Source organism: Takifugu rubripes, chromosome 3 (genome assembly GCF_901000725.2).
Source record: "Takifugu rubripes chromosome 3, fTakRub1.2, whole genome shotgun sequence".
Classification (NCBI taxonomy): Eukaryota; Metazoa; Chordata; class Actinopteri; order Tetraodontiformes; family Tetraodontidae; genus Takifugu; species Takifugu rubripes.
In genome coordinates this window covers 15,370,597-15,392,915 of record NC_042287.1, presented here as the reverse complement: position 1 = coordinate 15,392,915, position 22,319 = coordinate 15,370,597, and the positions used below count along the sequence as shown (strand labels likewise).

At 49.3% G+C, this 22,319-nt stretch overlaps 3 protein-coding genes across 6 annotated transcripts; 1 reads left to right on the top strand and 2 right to left on the bottom strand.

The window, feature by feature from the left end:
* Window positions 1–93: 93 nt before the first annotated feature.
* On the bottom strand, window positions 94–8,774 carry LOC101077095 (sodium-coupled neutral amino acid transporter 3). Of its 3 annotated transcripts, none has more exons than XM_029833524.1 (16): window positions 8,392–8,774; window positions 5,818–5,920; window positions 5,658–5,742; window positions 5,453–5,568; window positions 4,242–4,315; window positions 4,082–4,174; window positions 3,894–3,975; window positions 3,729–3,811; window positions 3,508–3,566; window positions 3,299–3,433; window positions 3,123–3,202; window positions 2,584–2,684; window positions 2,376–2,500; window positions 1,263–1,407; window positions 1,077–1,180; window positions 94–985 (listed from the first exon to the last, which is right to left on the bottom strand). In XM_029833524.1, the coding sequence occupies exons 2-16, from the start codon at window positions 5,856–5,858 to the stop codon at window positions 881–883; spliced, it is 1,428 nt and encodes a 475-aa protein (XP_029689384.1). In that variant the 5' UTR covers window positions 5,859–5,920; window positions 8,392–8,774; the 3' UTR covers window positions 94–880. The 3 variants fall into 3 exon arrangements, with proteins under 3 accessions (XP_029689384.1, XP_029689386.1, XP_003963518.2); XM_029833526.1 differs by lacking the exon at window positions 8,392–8,774 and adding an exon at window positions 8,336–8,373; XM_003963469.3 differs by lacking the exon at window positions 8,392–8,774 and adding an exon at window positions 6,997–7,300.
* A 225-nt stretch (window positions 8,775–8,999) lies between these two features.
* apex2 (APEX nuclease (apurinic/apyrimidinic endonuclease) 2) lies at window positions 9,000–11,870 on the bottom strand. Its single transcript, XM_003963468.3, has 6 exons — window positions 11,571–11,870; window positions 11,368–11,451; window positions 10,998–11,178; window positions 10,639–10,782; window positions 10,475–10,544; window positions 9,000–10,218 (listed from the first exon to the last, which is right to left on the bottom strand). Exons 1-6 carry the CDS (start codon window positions 11,683–11,685, stop codon window positions 9,136–9,138), a joined length of 1,677 nt encoding a protein of 558 aa, XP_003963517.1. The 5' UTR covers window positions 11,686–11,870; the 3' UTR covers window positions 9,000–9,135.
* Window positions 11,871–12,006: 136 nt separating this feature from the next.
* Window positions 12,007–22,303, top strand: LOC101071422 (protein bicaudal D homolog 2). 2 transcript variants are annotated; one of them, XM_011602718.2, is made up of 11 exons: window positions 12,007–12,170; window positions 13,112–13,430; window positions 14,060–14,272; window positions 14,435–14,587; window positions 14,823–15,102; window positions 15,181–15,332; window positions 15,816–16,655; window positions 17,001–17,180; window positions 17,708–17,859; window positions 19,083–19,443; window positions 20,571–22,303. In XM_011602718.2, the coding sequence occupies exons 2-11, from the start codon at window positions 13,179–13,181 to the stop codon at window positions 20,574–20,576; spliced, it is 2,589 nt and encodes an 862-aa protein (XP_011601020.2). In that variant the 5' UTR covers window positions 12,007–12,170; window positions 13,112–13,178; the 3' UTR covers window positions 20,577–22,303. The 2 variants fall into 2 exon arrangements, with proteins under 2 accessions (XP_011601020.2, XP_003963574.3); XM_003963525.3 differs by having other exon boundaries at window positions 14,823–15,332.
* The last annotated feature ends 16 nt before the right edge of the window (window positions 22,304–22,319 follow it).

The following is a 22,319-nucleotide window of genomic DNA, read 5'->3' as shown; positions in this document are numbered from 1 at the left end:
CATTTCAAGACCGACGAGCTCTCTCTCTACGCAGACGACTCCTCGCTGTGCTGCACGGTTTTTAAAAAAAAAAGGCAAAGTCCAGAGTCTCTGTACAAATGAAGGACATATTTTATTGACAGTTGTCAAATATAATTTAAAAATATACAGGAAAAACTCGGATGTTTAAAACAAACAGAGGGTTTAAAAACTATGACTGGACTTCATTATATACACATTTGAATTTCGGATAGACGCAATTCAAACACGGGTGAGTTGCTAATCTTTGGTTGGCAGTGAGGTCCTGTGATTGTCGGCAACTGTCTCATCTTCATTGGTAGCAGCACAGAATTGCACTGGAATTCCTTGCATATGTATCAAAAATATAAAAGGTCACCTCGGAGTGGGTTTACGGACGATAACCTTTGCATTATTCATTCATCAGATGCTTCGGGGTTGTTTCATTCCAAACGGTTCCATGGGTGTTTTATTTTAAACATGCCTTATTGGTGTGGTTAAGTCCTAGAAACAAAGAAGTGGCTCATGATATTAACAACTTTCTGGTGTAGAGCTGGGACTATTCCAGTCGTCCGCACAGCCACGCTCTAAAAATGGGCTCTGAGCTTGAGTCACGCTGCTCTCGCTCAGTTCAGGGTTCTACCTCCACCCACCGTCACTCGGCGGCGCAGCAGAGGTTGTTTTCCATCAGAACACACTGGGTTCTGCCTTCTCCCCCCTCCTCGTTTTTTGGTTTTTTTTTAATTCTTTTGCAGTTTCTCTGCACGTCCCTCGCCTCTTCGTGCAGCCGAGCTTTCAGCAGATCAGGGGTAGTGTGATAACGGCGGGGATCTTTGGTTGGTGCTCGGTGGGAAGCGTTTCCGGTCGGCTGGAGGGTTCTTTCTTAGTGTCCACCTCCGCTTCGGGCCTCCCCACTCACCCAGTCAATGATGATGAATGACAAACTCATGACCATGAAGATGAAGCCCAGAGCAGCGAAGCATGTCGCCTGGAGGGGGGGGGGGGCAAAGTGACACAGATTAACCGACACGTTTTCTGCAGGAGTAAACAAATCCTCAGCTGGAGGAGCCGAGTAGTACCTGAATCTTTGGTCTGGACAGCAAGGGCTCCTGTTCAGAGGGAACGATTCGGATGTAGAAGATTCCAGGTAAGATGAAGATGAGGCTGGGGGCAGAGGTGGCTCCTGAAGAGGAAAAACACATTTGGAAATATAAAACCGCAGCGAAGCGTCCGAGCGCACCTGTTTTATTCTCCCGATGACCCACCGATGAGGCCGAAGATGTCTCGGATGGAGGGAACGAAGATGACCAGCAGATTGACCACGAAGATGAGACAAACTGCGATGGCGATATGTATGACCCAGCTGAAAGGTTTGTCAGGGAAAAAGATCTGCAGCACGGCCCTGCGAATCTGCAGACAGAAGAAGCCGATGAATTATTAGCCTACGATGGATTTTACAATAACTTAATATTTAAAACTTAATATTTGCAGCATACGAAACACACGTGATGTGTGAAGCTTTTTTACGAGGTAATTACTGTGGCCAAACATCAATTTTTCCGAGGCAAATTTGAATCAGACAGAGCAAACACGACCCAGACTCCCCGTTCTGGAGCCCATTGCTCGCTGCTACCACTAGAGGGCGACATCGGCGCTGTTTATTGGAACAGACCGCGCCCTCCACGTCTACAAACCTCGAACCAGGCGTCCCACATCTGACCAAAGCCAACATTTTTGAGGACAAAATAATCTAGAAAAAAAGGATGTGTGGAGATCCCATTGAAACCTAATGACGACCGGATTCCGAATCATCTTCAATATCAGAGGGGGAATTCCGATTACAAACTTCTGCCAAATATTTATGACCTTTAAAGTGCATTCCCTGCAAAGTCTAGACATGCTCCAGATGAAATGATGGAAGGATTTCTGGGCGGTAGTTTCCCAGGAAATAATTAGGACATCACTCAACTCAAAAGCAGTCTGTGGGGATGGGTGGGCCAGATCTGGGGGTGGGTGGATCAGATAATAGCAACAGTCACCCAGGAACCGCTGACACTCTCCAACCACGCAAGCTCTGGGGGTTATCAGGCACCAGAAAGATGCCAGAATACTAGCTGAGATTGGCCAGTAGTCATGGCTCCTCTGGCTACATGGAGGTCACTCCAGGATTGTGCAGCAGGTCACAAACACACCTGTCACATGACCTCAGTGTGAACCTGCTCTCATCTGTGAAGAGAATCGGGTGCCAATAGTGAATCTGCCAATTCTGGTCTTTTTGTGAAAGTCCCGTCTCCTCCACCCCCTGAACGCAACGCCGTACCTCCGCTGTACCTCTCATGGAAAAAAGGAAAACTGACCAATGACCAAGCTGAACTTACTGGGAAAAGAACCACGGGAACGGTGAGGGTGACGGCCACCAGCACGGCCAGACGCACGCAGAGGACGAGTTTGTCCAGGGGGTCCACTTGGCTGTAGGTGTGCAGCAGCTCTGACTCCACAGCGCCTGGAGAGGGAAGATGTTCATTGACCAGGAAAAACAAAGCTTCCATTCACCTGATCAGGACAAGCGTTTCGACAGGAAGTTACCGTAAAAGGTGAGGTAACCAAAAAGAGCCGTCAGCAGGTACATGACGAACATGGTCATGATGGAGATGTTGGCAACGTTCTGCATACGTTTCTTGGTAGCGCTGGGGGAAAACCCAAGCAGAGACAGTGTAAAAACACACATATACATAAATATAAAGAAGTAGAAGAAGAGAAGGAGGAGGGCTTAGAAGAACTAGCGGTACTTTGGGTAAAATGAGAAATTCTAAGAAATAGAATTTAAGGGAAAAAGAAGCAGAAGTCGAAGCAGAAACCTCACAACCTCAGGCGAGACACATTTCTACAAAGTTACATGTATTTCGTGTATTAGATAAAAAATAACTGAGTGCTTTCATCCATAACTTGCATCTTAAATCAATATACTAAAGAAAAAATACAATCTTTGACTCTCAGGCAGCGGAGAAAAGTTAATTAGCTCAAAAAGGAACACAGTACCAGAATAAATGTACTCATTCACCTTCCATGTGGAGTCTGTGATGCATTTTTATGAGATATCAGCTATATTTGGATATGGGACTTACTCTCGGAGCTCGGTGTAGATGGGGAGGACCTCAGGATGGCAGACAAAAGCGAAGGCCAGGATGGGGATAGTGTACGCCGTCTAAAACACACCAAAGATCAGCGAGAACCCCCACACACACACACACACCGAGGAACAAGGCAAGAGCCAAGAGAGAAGAGCAAAATCACAGCGAACCTGAGAGTTGACGGTGGCCATTTTGGCATCGCAGAAGTCATCCGTACCGTTAACGTCATGGTGGATGTCATCAAACGTCATGTTGCCGTGCTCTTCGTTCAGTGGGCACGGGATGTTGAACTTCTTGTAGATCACCTGCAGGGGAGAAGAGCCGGCGTTTAACGGGTCAACAGCTCACTGAGGGGGTCGGCGTCTTCGCCAGAACTCACCGAAATCAGGAAAAACACCATGCAGGTGAGGGAGAAACCACTGGTGTAGCCCAGGTAACCTGTGGCCAGATGAGGGAAACATAATATGTCACATAGACTAAAACAAAAAAGATAATAAAAGAGGAAAAACAACATGAAGGTGAGGATTTACATGAGAGAAAAGGTAGAATGAAAGACAAAATATGAGGACAGTTAAAAAAAAAAAAGAAGAGCAAACATACCAAGTTGTCTCATGAGTGCTAGAGGAAGGATGATGGAAGCACTAACAATGATGATTAAGTAGTTTCCATTCAAGAACCACTCTCTACAAGACATGTAGTCAGATGGAAAACATCAGAAAAAACAAAGCCTGCATCTTAAACAGCGGCGCCAGGACTCAAACTCACCCGGTGTTCTCGTGTTTACTGAGGAACGCTTGAATAACCAACGGCAGCTCCGACTTGACGATGAAAAGGTAGCTGGACATGGCTGCAGAGCAAAAGAGGTAATAAGGAAATAGGGCCTCTTCCAGCCTGTCACGTCTTCAGATGAGACCAGATGCTAAGATCGCTAAGAGCAGGAGGTGGATCGATACCTCCAATGTTGTGTACTGTGATGATGCAGGCGGCCAGCATCTTTCCAGGGGGACCGAAAGCCCGATTCCCGAGCTGCTCGTAAGCTCGGATGCCTGGAATCCCGAAGACCTTTGATTACACGCGTGTGATCGGTTACATGTGAGAAATGTAGCGACTTACCCACGACGCCGGCGCTTCTCAGCAGGAGGTGAATAGAATATGCAGACAGGACGGCGATGAAGATCAAAAGGATCCTGAAACACAAACATGTCACATCTTTGTTTATTCTACGGCGAATTCCAGGTTTCGCTGACGCACGCATGCGCCTTTAAAAAGGTGACTTTCAAAAAACAGACTTTGTTAGTGCTTTATTAAAAAAGACCTTAAAATGGGCGTCATTCTCCGCCTTGTCCTTTAGCCCCCACTTCCATCTGTCCCTCCCCTTTATCAGTCTCAAACCCGAGCTGTGGGAATGCGACCACGGCGTGCTAATAACCCAGGTGGTTCCAGCACGCCAGGAAACGTGCAGAGCAGCGTATCCATACGCAATCACCTGCCCCTCACATGCGTGTGAGGGGGCTTAAAATATCGCAGCGATCACGCTGGGAGCGTGTTTTCCTGGCGTAGGCAGCAGTGGTGCTCATGGAAAATGAGCTTGTTAAGTCAATGAAGGTGATTTTTCCTCTATTTACTCGCTCACAAAAGCAGCACCAAGGGGAAAAAACAGCTAATGCTAAATTGTAAATATCAGGACAGTACTTTGGTTTTCTGACTGATATCTTTTGTGCACCCCCCCCCCCCCCCCAAAAGGTGGTCACAGTCTAAAATAAACAGAAATGAAGACACTTTCCAGCGAACTGCCCCCCCCCCCCCAGCCTCACAGCTCGAGACTGATCCAGGCAGGCGTGTCCTGGATCTGATGAGGCTATTTTTAACCCTTTCAATCTGATTTAGGCGAGCTGCATATGTTTGAGTTCCCACGTACCTACTGAAAGATCAGCTTTCACTCTCCACAGCTACAACGGGCAGTATTACAGCTAAATTCACACAGGTAGCCCCCCCCCCCCCACACACACACACACACCTGCCGCCATAAATTTAACTATAAAATAACACATGGAGCCCTTAGTTTAAAAAAACCCAAGTACTTCACTTGGAGAGTTCTGCGGAGGATTAAATACACTTTTCGTGATGTCTCAAACCATCTCGTAACCATCACAACTAATTGCCTTTCCCCAAAACCAGACCAGAAACATAATTGTAGCATGTCTCAACCCTGGAAATGACCTTTACAGATGCAACCAGCAGCAAAAATCCCCCAACAATGGCTGCGGAAAGCAAACAGAAAGGCCTAAATTAGATCACTCAGATTATGTGGATACAGTACTCACACAAAAAGGATGATGCCCGTGTTGGACATTGCAAAGGCCAATCCCAGGATGCCGCTGCCCATGATGGCGTTGCTGAGGTTGAAGACAGACATGCCGAATGAAGTCTTTCCTTCAAACTGCAAATAAAGGAAGGAGCTCTGGTGTTGTTGGCTCTAATTGGGCTAAATGAAACCAGCCAGCGGCATTTTCAGCCATGAGCACTCACGTCCGTGAAGCGGACGTCCTTCTTGGCGCCGCCTTTATGGGGGAGAAACTCCTCCTGTTCGGCCAGACCCTCGACTCCATCGAAGCTGGGAGAGGAAACAGGTCGATGCTGGAACGGGACGAGTCGAAAGATCTGATAGATCCAGAGGCGTGAAACTCACCCGTCATCCACGGCGTGTCCATTCATCTTCTGAAGCTCCATTCTGCTTTCCAAGGTATCCAATTGAGAGACTTGATTTCAGGTATTCTTCGTCGGTTTATAGGCTGCGGGTACAGACACAACTCGTCACTCTCGTTATCGCCCACATTTTTGGAATGCCAGGGGAACGTTTGTTGGCAGCAAACCTGGCCATAAAGGGCGGAAAAACCTGAATGTTCATTCTTCCTATATAAACTTTATTGGCAAACATGATCTCCACAACTACGACCTGTATTTCACCAACAGAAATCTGCGTCAGGCTTCAAAAGCGGAGCCATATTTAGCGAGTCTTGGAGCCCGCAGGGCTGTCAGTCTTTTAAATGCCAAGGACAACATAAATGTGGCTTTTTATACATCTTCCCTCTCCAAATCTTTCACCGAAGATGAGGTTTAAAGCACATTCCTGTGGGAAACTCTACGCAGCCACAAGGCTTATGGTCCTGTGACAAGAAAGCTTTAAAATGTTGTCGGGGGACTTATGTTTCCCTAAGCCGCACAGGCCACGTAGAGCTGGCAAGGACTAACTCTGGGAACGAGCGTAGGTCTGCGCTCCTGCCACGAGGTCATGGGATACTCGGCTCCTTGGGGCGCGTTGATGGACACAAATCCACGGACAACGTAAACAAAGGCTCCCAGTGTGAATGGTCACATTTCAGCTCAGCGCAGGGCGGCACGCTGTCCTGAGGTCAAACCTGGTTTCAGTCCCTTTTTTAGCTCCATACCTGTTGACTTTTCCACACCCCTCTTCCAACAAATGCCACAAGCACACAGCCTGAATGGCTTGTTTCTCACTGCAATATAAGCTTTTTTAAAAAGCAGGGTTCTGCTCTTTAGATTCAGTTGGAAAGCTAAGAACCAGACAAACTTGGGAATTTGAAACCTGTATCTTGCATTTCCGAGCCATGAAGGCAGCCCAGGAGTTGTGCTTGTGCCTTTAGTTTGTAATTGGTCTACAAATGAAGTGCTGTAATCAGAAATAACTGTGCATTACACTCAATAATCAGGCTCAGAGAGCCACAAATTTAAGCATAAGTCCGAGCGTGCACATGGTTTTTGTCTGATGCAAGAGCAGCTCACGATTGACAGTTAGTCCTTCCCTTTTCCTCCCCAACATCTAAAACAGAAGAAGCCAGCAACTTACCCCAGAGCTCAAACAACAGCAGCCTTCTGCGCTTCAAAACTGACCAGTTTGTGAGCAAGTTGACAAGAAGTTTATTTAAATTCCCCCGGTAGTGTTCATATAAATGGATTTGTTCTTAAGGAGTCTCTCCAAATCCCCTTGAAAGTGTGAGTGGACGGAGGGAAGAGAAGGAAGAGCGAGATTAGATAGTGGGAGGGGGTAAAGGAGGGATTGGAACCACCCATATTAACCCTTTCCTGAACGAGATGCAGGTAGGCCTGCAGAGAGAACGAAGCCTCTCACTGAGTGCTCTCACCTGGACAGGCGCGTCGTGGCTTCTGGGAGACTGAACCCCCCACCACCCCACCCCCCCACTCAATGGTGGTCCTGCTGTTCCTATTCGTGACTACTGCTTATCATGTCTTTACCTGCTAGAATAGAACTGCGAGGACGGTGTCATGGGCGGAGTTACAGGGCAGGCGAGCCCTGACTGACAGTTTGCATCTAAATAAGAGTCACAGTGATGGTAATTAGCTTAGGAGATAAGTGCTTTTTTAAGGTTGCACACATGTGATAGTGCTTAGGAAGGGAAGTATCTCTCATGCCTGTGTGCTTTCAGGCCAAGAAAACCAAAACAAAGACTAACAAACGTCACGCAGCTTTATGTCAATTAGGGTCACCAAAGCCAGTTTCCGTTGACTGATAAAGGCGACATGAAAGGTCCCGCGTGCACACCCAAGTAACACCCAAGTCGGCTTTATCTGGCTGGGACAAAGGGTTTCCCCAGCAATGGCCATGCTGCAGAACTCAAAAATGACAAGTAGAAGGAGAATGAGAGCTGGTTTTGTGGAAGAGAAGGTCATCAATGCTTAAAAAGAGTGAGATTATCTGGTATTGAGTTGTTCTTCGGGAGAGATTCTGGACATACAGAGATGTATTTGTGGGGGCTGCACACAGACGGGACACTTATCAGTTTAAAAAAAAGCAGTTTTCAAAAATCAAGTTGATGATTTTGCAGATGAGGAGGAACAACCCCCCCCCCATCCTTAGCCCCCATAAAAACAGTTTTAAAACACTGATGTTTGGGAATATAACAAAGCAACTCGCATATAAGATTAGCAACTTGATCGCTATCATGACACAATTCTGTGTTATTTTTAAACCAGAGTTACAGCTTGTGAAGCCAGGATGATCTCTCATTTCAGAGGTAATTTATTCCAGCTAGCTCCTGCCAGCGGCTCACAAAAAAAGCACAGAACTCAGAGAAGAGCAATAAAATCTTAAAGTCTTTAGCGCTCAAGTTAAGCACAAAAGGAACGAGAAACAATAATGGAGCCGAGAGCCAGCACAGACAAAATACCTCTGAAGTGTCCTTCTGCATGTAGAAATGGAAAATCAAACAGCCGGTCTACTCACCCACTTAGTGACAGCCGGGGAGGGGGGCGTCCTCAGTATGAGCGCAAGGAAGGCAGTTGGTTTGGGTCCAAAGGGGGAGTAGGGGGGCATCCTGCCATGTCACAGCCCAGGCCACTCCCCTTCCTGCAAGCTGACCAGGCCCCACATGGTCCTCAAGTGCTCCTCCAACATTTGACAATCTAATAATACCTTCGTGAATTCTGTCCGTACCCTGCAAGTAACTAAAGTAAATATATGTAAACGTAAATCATGCTTGCACCTCCCATGTGACTAAACTGCTGCTGGATACAAACGTATCCTCAAATTTCCCCCGTGTGTGTCAACACATCACTGATTTCTCATGTTGCCCTCTAGTGGAAACGCACAGATATCATGAAATCAGGGGTGCAGTGGCCCCAAGGCAGGAAAGGTTTGGGGGCTGACTCCAGGCTCGGGGGGGCCTTCTACTTTGCCTGTGGCAGCTTTCTCTGGGTAAAAACACTAATGCCCTCAGCTATGAATGAACTGTGTCCTCACCCTGTGGTGCGTTGGTTAATATTTTTAGCATTATAATTACTTATTCGCACTATTTTATGTATTTTCAGAACCAGAAAAAGCCAAACGCAGGGTTAAAAAAACAAAACAAAACCACAAAATCTTTATTATCTCAAGAAAACGAATAAACATTAAAAAATTGAAGACATTTCGACACCCTAGATGATGGTTTTGGGTCAGGAAAAACAGGTCCACGCATTAAAGCAAACATCATTTTCCTTTGTCAACCCACTCAAAGAAATTGCACCGTGCGTCGGGGTTGGAGACGTGTCCCTGAGGACGAGCACACACGAAAAACTGTCTACCCATGTTCGGCCCCTCTTTTTTCACCGTCCGCAGCGCGCACGGCTCCCCGTGGACCTTGCAGGACGGCGGTGGGGGTGGGCCGTGAAGCACCGACTTCCAAAACACCGACGACGAGCTCTTCTTTGCAGCTTGTGGCGTCGGTGTGCGCTGTTCGTTCTCCTCAGTGCTGCTGCAGGGCTGAGAACCATTACAGCGCAGCTCTGCCTCTCCACCAGCTGTGGCAGAGACATCAGCTGTCCGGGAGATTTGCGATGGTGCGACAGCATCCAGTTTTTGCCTGTTTTCACGCTGCCCAACAGGTGTGTCACCCGAGGCAATGACATTTGTGACTTTGGGTTTGAAAAAGGACAGCAGGCTCCCCTGTGGGTTTGAGGCAGTCTTTACACTCTTGGTCTTTTTCCCTTTGGGGAGGGCTGAATCTGACTTCAATAACCTTTTCTGACCAGTTTTGTCTGCAACGGGGCTTAAATTTTCCCTCTTTTCCTCCTCCTCTTGAGATCCAGGTAATGTTTTACTCTGCTCAGGAAGACTGGATTTCTGGTCCGCTCTGACGAAGAAGTGGGAGAGCTTCTGCTGCTTGCCCGCGAACTCTGGGAGGTAGCGGGTGCAGAGGGGCGGGGGCTTAGTGGAGGGCAGGAGAGAGCAGCTCAACTGCCCCCACACAGGACAGTGGTCTGACCCCTCCACCTCGGGCATTATATCTGCCGCCACAAACTGCCCCTTGGCCAGGTGGCGATCTGCAAATATGTAGTCGATGCGCGTGCCGTAGTTGGTCTGTCGCGCGCCGGTGAGCGTGGACCAGCACGTGAAAGCGTTGGCGCGAGTTGGGTGGAAATAGCGAAAGGTATCTACGAACTTCCCACCGGAGCCGGGAAGGGTTGAAATTACCTCGGAAAACTCAGCTGCTTCCACAGCTTCCTCTTCCTGTCCGACACCATGCAGGAAAACATTCAGCCATTTCCTTCCAGGGTTTTCATCAAAGTCATCCTGAGGATTTAAATAAACAAAATAGAGCTTCAGCACTTTTGACTGGAAGCTTTAACAAACTGTAATACTTAATTTGCTACTCAAAATAACTTAACATGTAAAATGACTGTAGTTAATTTTTGACCTGCAGCATTAACGCCACCTTGATGCTAAACTAATAAGCTCCATTGTTGCCAAACACACAAAACAACTCTCTATTGATAGAACTAATCAGATATCCCTTAATAAAACACAAACTATGACACTATTTACTGACTTTATCACTGGGGTCGCAGTGGTCGATTCGCTGGTGAGATGTATTTATATCTCCTAGAACAATCACATGGCTGAAAAATAAATGCAATAATATTTTAAATATCAGTTGGCAAAGCTGCAAACAAATAGATTTTCTGTGCGTTTGGAGGCTGTACAAACTCCCACCTTCCATCCTTCAGTATAGCCTCAGCTCGACGTTGAAGCAGCTGGTAGAAGTGTAACTTGAACTGCTTTCGCTCTGGTTTTTCAGGGTCAGCCCGAGGACAGTAAACATTAATTACAGTAAGAGCTTCCTCTTTGTCCTGACAGCTAGAGATGGTAAACAATGGAAAAAGACACCCACTGAATTCTCACTTTCAGTGTTCTTAATTGAGATTTCAACGAACTGGTTTGAAATATGTAAAAGTTTAAAAATGTTGCAGACAGCGAGGAATCACCACTTATGCTACAGATTTCTATAATAATGGAAGCACAGGTCGAAAGAACAAATCAATCAAACAGCATGAAGGAAATCCTTCACTCACTTGACTTTGTGCTGTGTGATAACCGCTCGCCCCTCATTGTCCAACATTTGCAGCTCGTCCCTGCTGAACTCAGCTTGGTTACCATAGCATCCAACGGCTCCTTCATGGGTGGTGAGCAGACCTGTGAGACCTTCCTCAGCAGCAAATGGAGTGGCTGCATCTTTACAGTAGGTGGCAACTCCTGCACATAGACACGTCCATTACTGTTTGGATTTGTCCTCAATTTAACATCCACACTACATTTAAGATAACGCAATGCACCGAGAATACATTTATTCATTCTCGTTTTGTCAAAGTAATCTGCAAAAGGAATCAAAATTTTGACGTCATTCAAAGCCACAAAAAGTAGTTTAGCTCCATAATGTCAAACCTGAATAACCGCTGCGTCCTCGACTATAGCTGAAATAGGAGTTGTATCCGTCTACAATGGCAGTTTGTGCATCGAGTAAGTCTCCTGTGAGGAAAAGATTTGAGATTAAACCTTTATGTCATTAATAACAGGCTTATTGTGGCTGCAGCAACACCAAGTTGCACCACAGCTCTAACGACTATCCTGCTAAGCGAATCACTTACTTGTCACTTTTGTCTCTTGAACACAAATAATATCTGCGTCCAGGGAATCCAGAGCCTTTTTAATGCCACCTCTGAACGTCCGTATGCCATTTATGTTCCAAGTAACTACTCTCATTATTTAGGATGGCGTTTGTTAGCGACACAAGCATGCTTATTCAAAGGTTGTTTTTTTTCATAACCGGAAGTACAGAGGAAGTGACCAACGTTCGAGCGGAAGTGCTTTGTCTTACTAAAAATTAGGCTTTTAATTGACATGTATTGACTGTTTAGGGAATACGTGCGATATTTTGGTTGTTGGATGTGCATTCTTAGGAACAGGGAATATTTCTGAACCACCGAGATCGGTAGAACAAATAATTCTTATTTGCGTAGTTGCAGTGAACGATGTGCCCACTAGGGGGTGCGGTCGCGCCTTTCCGTTTTCGGCGCGCATTACAGTCGACGTCGTGGAGAACCGGTGAGGAAGGGAGGCGTTGGTGCTGTAACCTCTACTGGTACCCAGAGAGCGTCTACAGAGCTCAGATAACACCTCCGCCGCCGCTGTCACGTATAAGAATCTTTAACCAGCGTGACCAACCCCAGCTTTGAAGAAACAAACCGGTAAGGTGCGCACCGGGTTTAGCTAACCGTCGCTATTAGCGTTGCTAATTAGCTCTTTGATACATTTGACGTTTCCACAGGCTGAGTCAGATAATCGGTGCATGTTCTGCCGGTCCGTTCATATGTAACTACATATATAAGACACCAGCAGTAGATCACCTGGGCTTTAAACGCCGCTGTTCTATTAGCATCCTAATACCGCTGCTTTACGCATCAGGCTAAACCTACTCTTGCTAGCTGTCCTCTGCCGGCCATGTCCTCTTCCCACTCGGTTGTCGTCAGAGTTCATCCATGCCAGAATATTTTGAGTGTTCCATAGAACTAGCAGCTTTTAAACGTGGAATATGTTCACGTTCACGGTTCGACCCCCGGCACCGGTTCAGATCGCGCCATCAGCAGCTGGGATGTGATGTGGGGACGGACGGTTTTAGGTTTGCCTCCTTTAGCCTCGGCCAAGAGGGACAGCTGCTGCTTCCATCTTCGGTCAAACAGGACACAAGGAGCTGGAGAGACTCTGCCCCACCCCAAATAATGAGTCGACAGAGTAGCGAGACTATAACCTTGATAATAAACTGTATTTTCCCTTGTGCGTAACGGACGGAGCCAGACCAACTGCGCCATCCTGTTAAATGGGACCTTTTATTACAATCCGGACGAGTTCCCACGTCAAACAGAGATCGGACTTTTGTGAGCACGTCTACAGATCTGGCCTAAACTGCATGTTTTATCCATTTAGCTTCCAAATTGCATTCAGTGGCCTTAATACTTGATAGTGGTGGGATTGTTCTCCCATTCCACCAGTTCTGGTGGTAATCTGGCCGGCAGCTCATTCGGTGTCGTAATGTGATTTATGAAATGCTTTGCTGGTTTCCCAGGCCCTCTTCTGAGTACTTTATATAATATAAATCTTTCTGCTCCTGTTTTTCCTTTGTGCTTTGAAGTAATGGGAGAGGAGGTGTAAAGAAGCCCCAGTAGAACATTGACAACCATTTGGGAGGCCGGGCAAGGATGCTGGAGGCAGATGCCGACCCAGCAGGTCAAGCAGAGGAGGGAGAGGAGGAGGTAGAGATGGAGAGCCAAGATTTGAAGGCTGCGGTGATGCGGCTGACGCTGGAGCTTCAGGAAGCTACGGAGGAGAAGCTACAGGCAGCCCGCTACGGCCTGGTGGTGCTGGAGGAAAGTGCTGCGCTCAAAATGAAGCACAGGCAGCTGGAAGAGGAACACGAATCCCTCAAAGAGGAACTACAGCGGCTCAAAGAGGTTGGAACAGCAGTAGTGTCGACAGTAAAGGCTCAGCCGCTGTGGAGCAAAGTCCACTCGGTCTGATCCGACTAATATTCTCCTGAAGGTTGAATTTTCCTGTGTTTACAGCTTAGATAGACGAGCGTCGCAGAATGTGATTTCATGGTACTCTCTTTAAAGACGGATGCCGCTTGGCATCATGACGGCGAACCTGAATAACATGAAGTTAAATTAAAGATTAGACCCATATGTCACATGAGAGGTTATTATGTAATACAGGCCTTTTAACAGTTGTATTGAAATAGTCATATGTTTTTAATCACCCTCATTCCTGTAAGGATGCAGGGGTACAGAACTTTTGCTTTCTTTCTTAATTAATCTGTATAAGCCTGATTTGTCGGTAGTTGAGCTACCTAAGCTTTACCGACCCGGTGTAAATAAGCAGCCTTATGTAACTGCACACAGATGTTCAGTTGAGCGTGTTTGGCAGTGTATTCATTTAACACCTGGATGGTTAATTCCATCACCGTTGGTGCATAATGACCTGGTGTTAACAAGCTGTTAAAGCAGAAAACATTCAGCGTTATCATGTATATGCAGCTGTCGGCGTGGCCTTGACCTCACCCCTCTTTAAAACCCGTCCGCAGGCATTTGCAGATTCTGTGAGCAGCCAGAAACGCGCAGCCGCTGACGGAGAGTGCCGGGAGGAGTGCTTGCTGCAGGAGACTGCTTCCAAGGAGGCTGCCATGGCAACGCGCATCGAGGAAGTCCAGGCCGAGCTGAAGCAAGCGCGGCTCGCTCTGAGCAACGCTCGTGCAGAAATCGATAGACTTGGCGTGTTCTCCACCCAGTTAAAGAAGGTATCAGATGTCACTGATGGCGACTACATCCTGCTCTCATCTGTTGCTGCTCCCCGTAATATCGCCCCAGCCCGAATGCTCAGAAAACGTTATTTTGCCCCATAATTCCCAAGGTCAGATTAACGTCATATTGAAACGGTAATTGTGAACTCTTTCCTTCAGGAGTGTGAATGTCTGGAGGCAGAAAAGGGTCACATGAGGGATGAGATGAAGGAATATAAAGTACGTGAACTGCGGCTGTTGCAGGACAACGCTGAGCTGGAAGACGAGAACATTTCGCTACAGAAACAAGTGTCTGTGCTGAAGGAAAACCAGGTCAGTCGGCACTTAAAGGAGCCAGCAAATATCACCTCTTTTATGTAGAACCTGTAAACCTCCTCATATCTGTTCAAATGTAGCTGCTCAGTAGAAGAGGGAGACTCCATTGTCACGTTAGGCGTCCTCCTATTTATCTCTAGCTTAAAAAGTCCAATGGTAAATTCTCTGAAGTGATAAAGGTATGGACAGCTTAGTTTGAGCTGAGAAAGGCTGTGCTCTTTATGCCAATCAGGTTGAGTTTGAAGGGATAAAGCTGGAGCTGACGCAGAAGAACGAGGAGCAGGAGGAGCTGCGAGGCCAGCTGGACGAGGCCGCCAGGCTGAGGGAGATTGCAGAGAAGCAGCTGGATGAAGCTCTGGAAGCCTTGAAAGATGAGAGGGAGCAGAAGAACAGCCTGCGAAGAGAACTCTCTGCCTTGACCCTCAACCCATTTGAGTCCGTCGGAAATCTGGAGCTTCACTTGGACCAGCTGGACGACAGCCAGGAGGAGGGCCGGGAGGGCGAGCGGGAAGGTGAGGGCGAGGACCAGGACAGTGGCATTAATAATGGTCCCGGGTCAGCTCCCAGCTCTGCTCACCCTCCTCATTTAGGGGGATCTAAATATAACGGCCTCGTCCACCGGTACTCCACTCCACGCAACAGCGACGTGTTCCTCCGCGCTCCAGCTTCTGGGCTGGTGTCGGACCTGCTGAGCGAGCTGCAGTTTTCAGACAGCCAGAAACTGAAGCAACAGCTTCTGCAGGTAACCCCAACTGGCACTCACGGGACACTCACTCCTACGTTGGAAACCACCGACCTGGTGGCCACCAACTCTAACTTTGATTGGCGGGATTGTTGCTTTGAACGTGGAGGCCATTTTAGAAAATGTAAGCTTCTGAAACGCACCATCACAGAGGAATATATTATTCATGGGACACAAATGGAGGGGGTGGGGGATTGGGTTGCCAAGCTGCTCCTCACCAGATGTTGGGGCAGTAAAACAGAGTAGTTGCCTCAACTGTGCATTAAAAATGCATTAAATTTAAAAGCAGAGGGTGGAGAAATTCACATAATTATTGACTGCCAGGGGTTAAAGACGTTAAGTAGTTAACCCTTCTCTAAGGAAGAGGAGCTGCTAGTGGGGGGGCTTTCAGGGGTGCAGGGCCTTGCTCAAGGGCCCACGGCGGCGGTGGTCTCTGTCCTTTTACGAGAATTCCGATTCACTTCAGTTTTGTGCGTTTTCCAGACGGAACGTGAGAAGACCAACCTGGTGGATAAGGTGGAGGAGTTGCAGATGCAGCTCGTGATGTCCAAACAAGCCCTCAGCCAGCAGGAGGACAGAGTCGGCTCCCTCACCCAACAGCTGGAGGCGGCGAAGAGCGGCCAGCAGGACGCAGAGGATAACGGGGAGCCGAGGTCGGACAACGCCATGTTTGAGTACGAGGTGGACACCAAGAGCAAGGAGGTGTTGGAGGCGCGCATGCGGTCCGCCAGTGAGGAGCTGCTGAAGCTGAGAGACGAACTCACCCAGGCCGGAGCTCGGTACAACACCCTGGAGCAGCGGTACAAGCAGGAGAAGGACCGGTGGAGGGCGGAGGCCCAGGACCTGGCCGACAAGATCCGCCAGTGCATCAAGTCCAGCAAGCAGGACCAGGAACGCATCGGCGAGCTGGAGAAGGAAATCGGAGTCACGCGCAAAGTGGCCAGTGATTCCGAAGGGCACTTGAGCGTCGCCCAGGAGGAGCTGCTGGCCTTCTCCGAGGAGCTGTCCATCCTCTACCACCACATCTGCGTGTGCAACAACCTGACCCCCAAACGGGTCACGCTGGACTACTACCGCGACGGCGCCAGGGCGAGCACGCGGAAGGCGCACGTGTTTCCCCAGCACCTGTCTCAGAGGAAGCCGCGCGCCGACGACGTCTTTGCCTCCAAGGCCTCCGTGCTGCAGTTCATGGGAGAGATGGACACCGCAGGGACCGGCAGTGACTCCCCCACCTGCCCCGGGTCCCCCATCCTGGACTTCAGGGACCCTTCAAACGTCCGTAATTTGGTGGCTGTGATCCGCTGCCAGATCAAACACCTGCGAGTAAGGCTGCTTTTTCTCATACACCACTCGTAACTGTAACACTGGGAAAAGATGCTGCACAGTCTTTAGAACCTTTAGAACCTTTCTGGCTGAGTTTAAGACGCAGCTCAGACAAATGCTGGAGTGTGTGTGTGTGTGTGTGTGTGTTTCAATCCAGCACATGAACTAATCTTTCTTCACGTGTGTGTGTGTTTGGGTTGGAAAGGATGGGATTAGCAGCAGAGCTTCTCACAAACGGTCTTTTATTGCGTTTCAGGGGGTTGAATCGAGCCGCGATTCATGATTCATGAAGCAAACGTTGACTGTTGTTCGTAATAATGAAAACACACAACCGTGGCGTTTCAGGTGGCCGTAGACCTCTGCCGTCAGAGAGGCGCCGTGCCGTACTCGGGCTTGAGCAGCAGCGAAGAGTCAGAGCGGGACGCCGAGAGCCTCCTGGAGGAGGTCCTGAAGCTCAAGTCGCTTCTCAGCACCAAACGAGAGCAGATCGCCACCCTTAGGACTGTGCTCAAGGCAAACAAGCAGGTAGGTGACGTCACAGTCGGTCCTCTTGGGCCCCGTAAAGTCCTCAACGTAATGAGCAGAAACACCTGAACAGACCAGTAAAACCTGGATCATAACCTGGATCATAACCTGGATAAGGCAGATTTTTCTGTGTGGACGTAGAAAGTTCAATAGACTTTTGCTCAACAGATTTTAGTAATAACAAGCTTTCCCTTTTAACGGAGCATAATGTTACGTAAGCAGTTCGTTATCTCCGTCTAGACGTCCCCGTGGTCGTGCACCTCCGGGACGGTGCCGTTTTGAACCCTGCTGCCCCTCCCTTCTCGTTTCCCTCCCTAAGTAGCGCGTGACCTCCGTCCTTTAGCTGTGTCCCTTCCTCTCACGTGCAGGTAATCTGTTCCTCTGATGCCATCGGGGCACTTACCTGTAGCACACTCTCCTCCAACTGCAGTGACCACAATCACAATGCACATGCGCGGTTGTTTATAAAGCAGTTATTAATGTCATATTGCCGTATGTGCTATATGTGTGTTTCTGCTCCTACCTAGACTGCTGAACTGGCTCTGTCTAATCTGAAAACCAAGTATGAGACGGAGAAGAGCATGGTGTCGGAGACCATGATGAAACTGCGGAACGAGCTGAAAGCCCTGAAGGAAGACGCCGCCACCTTCTCCTCCCTCCGTGTCATGTTTGCCAGCCGGTAAGGGTTCACCCTCCTCTGTGCCCTGAATAATCTAATTTAGCGTTAGAACACCACATTTCTGCAGCCGCAGGACCCAAAACAAACCCCGATCTGCTTTTACTGCATATCTGAAGGTTTTAAAATGACCTCTGAGTCTTCATGGTCACAGATATTTACAGATATTAGAAGTTCCTGGTGTAAAGTGAGGTGGACTACTGACTAAAATAGGAGATTGTGCTTTATTAGACCACCGAATAATGTCTAAAAAACCAACAACTGGTTGAGCAAAAAATAGAATCATTCTCCAGGACTGAGCTTTTATTATAATTACACCATCTACAAAAGTAGATAACAAAGAATAATTGTTTTGTTGCACTTTACTGCCCCCAGATTAATACTCCTGGTCTGATCCTGAACCCTGAACCAGCTCTGAGAGCCTGGTATTTGCCCCAGTGGTATTCCTGTGGGGTAATGGTGCTCTTGTTGTGGTGCAGCCTTTGCTGCCGCTGCTGTAACAAGCTTACCGTGCTTATTACGCCCTGCGGACAATCCAATGCTTCTCATGGAGCTCATGGAGCTTATGAACCACATGTTCAGCCCTGTGCCAGCAGGAGAGACGATGGCAGATTTGTCCCATCGAGCCAGTGAGTTGGGGGGGGGGCAGAGGGGCAGAGGCAGGTTCCACTGTTTAGAAGCTGCTGTCAACAATGAAAACCTCAACAATTTACTCACTAATCAGGAGTGTGAAGTCATTATCTTGTAAAGGAGAGAGTTGTAATGATTTATTGGCAGAGAAGCCTCGGCGGATCACCTGTACAGACAGTTAGGAGCTTTTAATTATACCAAAGAAGGATTGCAGCATAAACCTGTGGCCGAGGACTGCGATTGTCTCTCTGCACCGCCCCCGTGTGGTCCGGCGCCGCAACTGCACCCTTACGCAACGTTCAGGGCGTTTCGCGTACAGAGAACTTGAATAAAACTCTTATCCTGATTATAAATAATGCAAAGCTGCATGCGTGCACCCTAAGAGTTGGTGGGAAAATCCATTATTTATAATTAAGGCTAAAAGCGACCTGTTAGTGGCGGCATGTTGCATGTGTGTGTGTGTGAATTGGTGGTAATTTAACAATCATTAAACGTGCTTTGTTTTTAACACCGGCTGTGTCTTTATTCACACGTGTTGCTGTGTGTTTGCGCTCTAACTCCTTTTTGTGCATGTGCGTGTGCACGTTGCATCTCAGGTGTGACCAGTACGTCACCCAGCTGGATGAGATGCAGAGGCAGCTGGCGGCGGCCGAGGACGAGAAGAAGACGCTGAACTCGCTGCTGCGCATGGCCATCCAGCAGAAGCTGGCCCTCACGCAGCGCTTGGAAGACCTGGAGGCCCCCGCCTCGCCTCACAGCTTAAACAGCAGCCCCCGCCGCTCCCGGGCCAAAGAGCTGGCCACCAAGTCGGGCCGGGCCCCGCGGAGCCCCCGAAACAGCCCCGCGCGCCCCCCGATGAGAAGCAGCCCGCGTGCTAGCCCGGTCCTGGGCAGCAGCGCTCCCGCCATGGCCACGCACCACCTGCGGAGTCTAACGCGGAGCCTCCACACCAGCCCCGTAAGAACGCCTCTCTCTCTCTGCCCCGACAGCCCCGCGCAGGCCAGGACCCGCCCCCGCGGGGGGGGGGGGTCTCGCTCGCGACGCCACCTTCATTAGAAGCCGCAGCGTCAGCGACGTCTCCAGCTCGGGTTGCTCCCCGTCCCGTAAGGGCTCCGCCAGCTCAGTAGGCAGCGAGCGCACGGTCCAGGCGAGGACGTCGAGGAAGGATCAGGGCCGCCGGGCGTCGGTGCCCACGCGTCAGGACACCTTCGTCACGTCCCGCGTCGCCCCCGCGCCCCCGTTCTCCGCCTCCATAGAGCGCCTAGCCTCTTCTTTGTGCGCGTACGCTAACGCGCCCGAAGCGCGGCGCGAGGCCGGAGCGAAGCCCGGGCCTAAAAACGCCGACGCGTCCGTGCGGAGGAAGCAGCCGGGCCACAGACACGGTCCGGTCCAGCCCGACGCCGCCTCGCCCCCCCTCAGACCGCCCGCCCCCGCTCAGAGCGCCGCGGGCAGGAGCAGGCTGAGCGGGACCTGCAGGGAGGCCCGGCACAGGTCGGCGGCGTCCGCGAGCAGGTTCGGCGAGGAGGCGCAGAGCGCCGGTAAGAGCTGCCGGCCCCAGGGGACCCCGGCCCGGGCCCGCAGCTCGCACTCCAAACCCCCCCGCAGGCGCTGAAACGGGCGTTCCTCGTTTTTCTACCGTTCAGTTTAAACCCCGAAGCGACTGAAACTGTTGGAAATGAGCAGATTTAACGGCGACCAGCACATCAGAAATGAGCATTTCTAAAGTTACCATATATATATTTTTATTTATTTTTAAATAGACTTTTTTTCTCCTCGAGAGCAGCCCGTGCACGTGCACGTGCACGTTCACCTGCTGCCGTGTGACGTCTGACCGCAGGGATCGGCGCGTGGTTCACTCACATTTAACAGAAACGGCTACTAAAACGCAGCGTTTGTCCCCGAGGAATCGTCCCGTCCCGTCCCGTCCCGTCCCGTTCGGGGGGGGGACGGGTCCGTGAGGCGCTTCCATAACATCCCATCATAACCGTACTCGTCACATCACCTGTTGTTCTGATCCACTGATGACATTTCTCACTGTGTTCATGCGACTAAAGTGTGTTTCTGTTCTGTCCCGCCCTGTGTAGCGCTGAGACGCTCCTCCCATTACTCCAACCCCCCTGTTCTCCATAAGGACCCGTCCTGTCGTCCCACCTCCTCTCCTGACCCGAGACATCCTGTCCATCCCAGACGCGACGCTACATTCCCCCCCCCCCCACCCTCCGCCGCAGGTGGATCAGAAACCTCTCATCCAGCTGGTGGTTTTTCTGCTCGGGGCGGAGAAACCTGCATGCAGACGGATGAAGAGATGAATGAGTGACCCGGTCGCGAGTGTTCCGTTCCCGGTGGATCCGACCCTGCCAGTGTTTCCTCCCGATCATGTGACTCTTTGGCGTGCAGTATTTCGCAATCATGGCCGACGCATCATCTTTACGCTCTTGCCTTCTGCCCCGGCGCCCCGCTGGGGCCCGTCTGGTGTCTTCTTTCCCCTCCTTCGCTCTGAGCAGCACAGGACAGAACTGTAACGACACACGTTTGGGGGTTTTTTAAAAAGGAAAACGGCTCCGTTCCGCCCTGATTTTAGCTTCGCGCAGCAGCAGCGAGCTAGCTGCTGGCGTAACAAGTGACAGATCTGCCCTTATTTGCTTTCTTTGTTTGTTTTTTTTTACGAGCTCTGCTTACGCAGCCGACGCCGTCAGGCCTGCACTCGCCCTGGTGGTCACAGAAAAACAGGGTTGCTGCTCCAAACCTGAGCTGTTCCGCTCCCCGGAGACGCGTTTTTAGCCAGCTGCATTTTTATTCCGGATGGAAATTGATCAGCCATAACTCCACCTCAGGGCAGACGAGGAAATTAGTCCCACATTTAATCTCATTTAGCAAACTATGCAGCCCATGTCAGGACAGTGCCTGTTTGTCCTCTTTAGCCACTCTGAGATGATTTTTGGCACCGTGGCGAGCGTCTCATCGACCCTGAGGTTAGCTGACGCTGTTTTACATCAGTAGATCACATGGCTTGGTTTGCAGAAGCTAACGCTAACACCTTAGACTGAGCACGGCCCCAGTGAGCTTTTCCTTTTCTAACACTCACATCCACCATGTCCTGCCCCCACAGCACGCACGTAGTTATCAAGGTTAGCCACAGCTAAGCTAGTGCTGTGATAGTGTTTTAGATTTGTTGTTATAATGCTAACAGGCTGCTTTTACAGGTTATAATGGAGTCATGTTGACAAGTGTTGTCAAACACGTTACACTGTAAAAACCTGCGTATTTCAGCGTAAAAACCCACTTCATGACTCTTGGGCTGCTCATTAAGGTCCCACCTGCAGATTAGGTTCTGATCAAATTGACCTGCTGAGACCCGTCGGCTGAAGCTGCTGTTTGGGGAACGTCCTGCTGATGGGGTCCTTTGGTTCGTGTGTCTTTCTGGTGCCTTTTTCTTCCGTTTCAGTCCCCAACACAGTTCCCCTTCTACTCTGTACGGTTTATGAAGTCTTGACGAAGCAGTTTTAGCACTGAAAAAGCGCCGTCTCACGATGCTGAAGACGTTTCTCCACTTTTTAAAGCGACCGTTGCAAAAGTGGAGACGCTTCGACGTCCTGGGACGTTTGCTGGACCCTTGTAAATGGATTTACCTGCAGAACTCTGTGCAGGTGTGATTTTATTTAAAACTGCTGTATAATAATGATGACACCTATTTATGTGGTTTGCATTTCCGTGTAAATTGCTCCCGACGTGCACACGCCCTGTATGTTTTCTTTTACCTGTGAGCCACCGATGATGAAGAATTAAAAAAAAAAAAAAAAAAAAAAGCTGTCACTAATGGTTGGTTCTGTTTT

Bases quoted from the DNA above. Each gene is read 5' to 3' on its own strand.
- apex2 (XM_003963468.3), bottom strand. From the start codon at position 11,685: ATGAGAGTAGTTACTTGGAACATAAATGGCATACGGACGTTCAGAGGT. The intron at 11,452-11,570 runs GTAAGTGATTCG...TTTTCCTCACAG, and splicing joins TCAAGAGACAAAAGTGACAA to GAGACTTACTCGATGCACAA. The intron at 10,219-10,474 runs GTCAGTAAATAG...TTAAATCCTCAG, and splicing joins ACTGCGACCCCAGTGATAAA to GATGACTTTGATGAAAACCC.
- LOC101071422 (XM_003963525.3), top strand. From the start codon at position 13,179: ATGCTGGAGGCAGATGCCGACCCAGCAGGTCAAGCAGAGGAGGGAGAG. The intron at 13,431-14,059 runs GTTGGAACAGCA...ACCCGTCCGCAG, and splicing joins AACTACAGCGGCTCAAAGAG to GCATTTGCAGATTCTGTGAG. The intron at 14,273-14,434 runs GTATCAGATGTC...TCTTTCCTTCAG, and splicing joins TCTCCACCCAGTTAAAGAAG to GAGTGTGAATGTCTGGAGGC.
- LOC101077095 (XM_029833524.1), bottom strand. From the start codon at position 5,858: ATGGAGCTTCAGAAGATGAATGGACACGCCGTGGATGACGG. The intron at 4,175-4,241 runs GTAAGTCGCTAC...TCGGGATTCCAG, and splicing joins GAGAAGCGCCGGCGTCGTGG to GCATCCGAGCTTACGAGCAG. The intron at 2,501-2,583 runs GTAACTTCCTGT...TTCCCTCTCCAG, and splicing joins TGGTTACCTCACCTTTTACG to GCGCTGTGGAGTCAGAGCTG.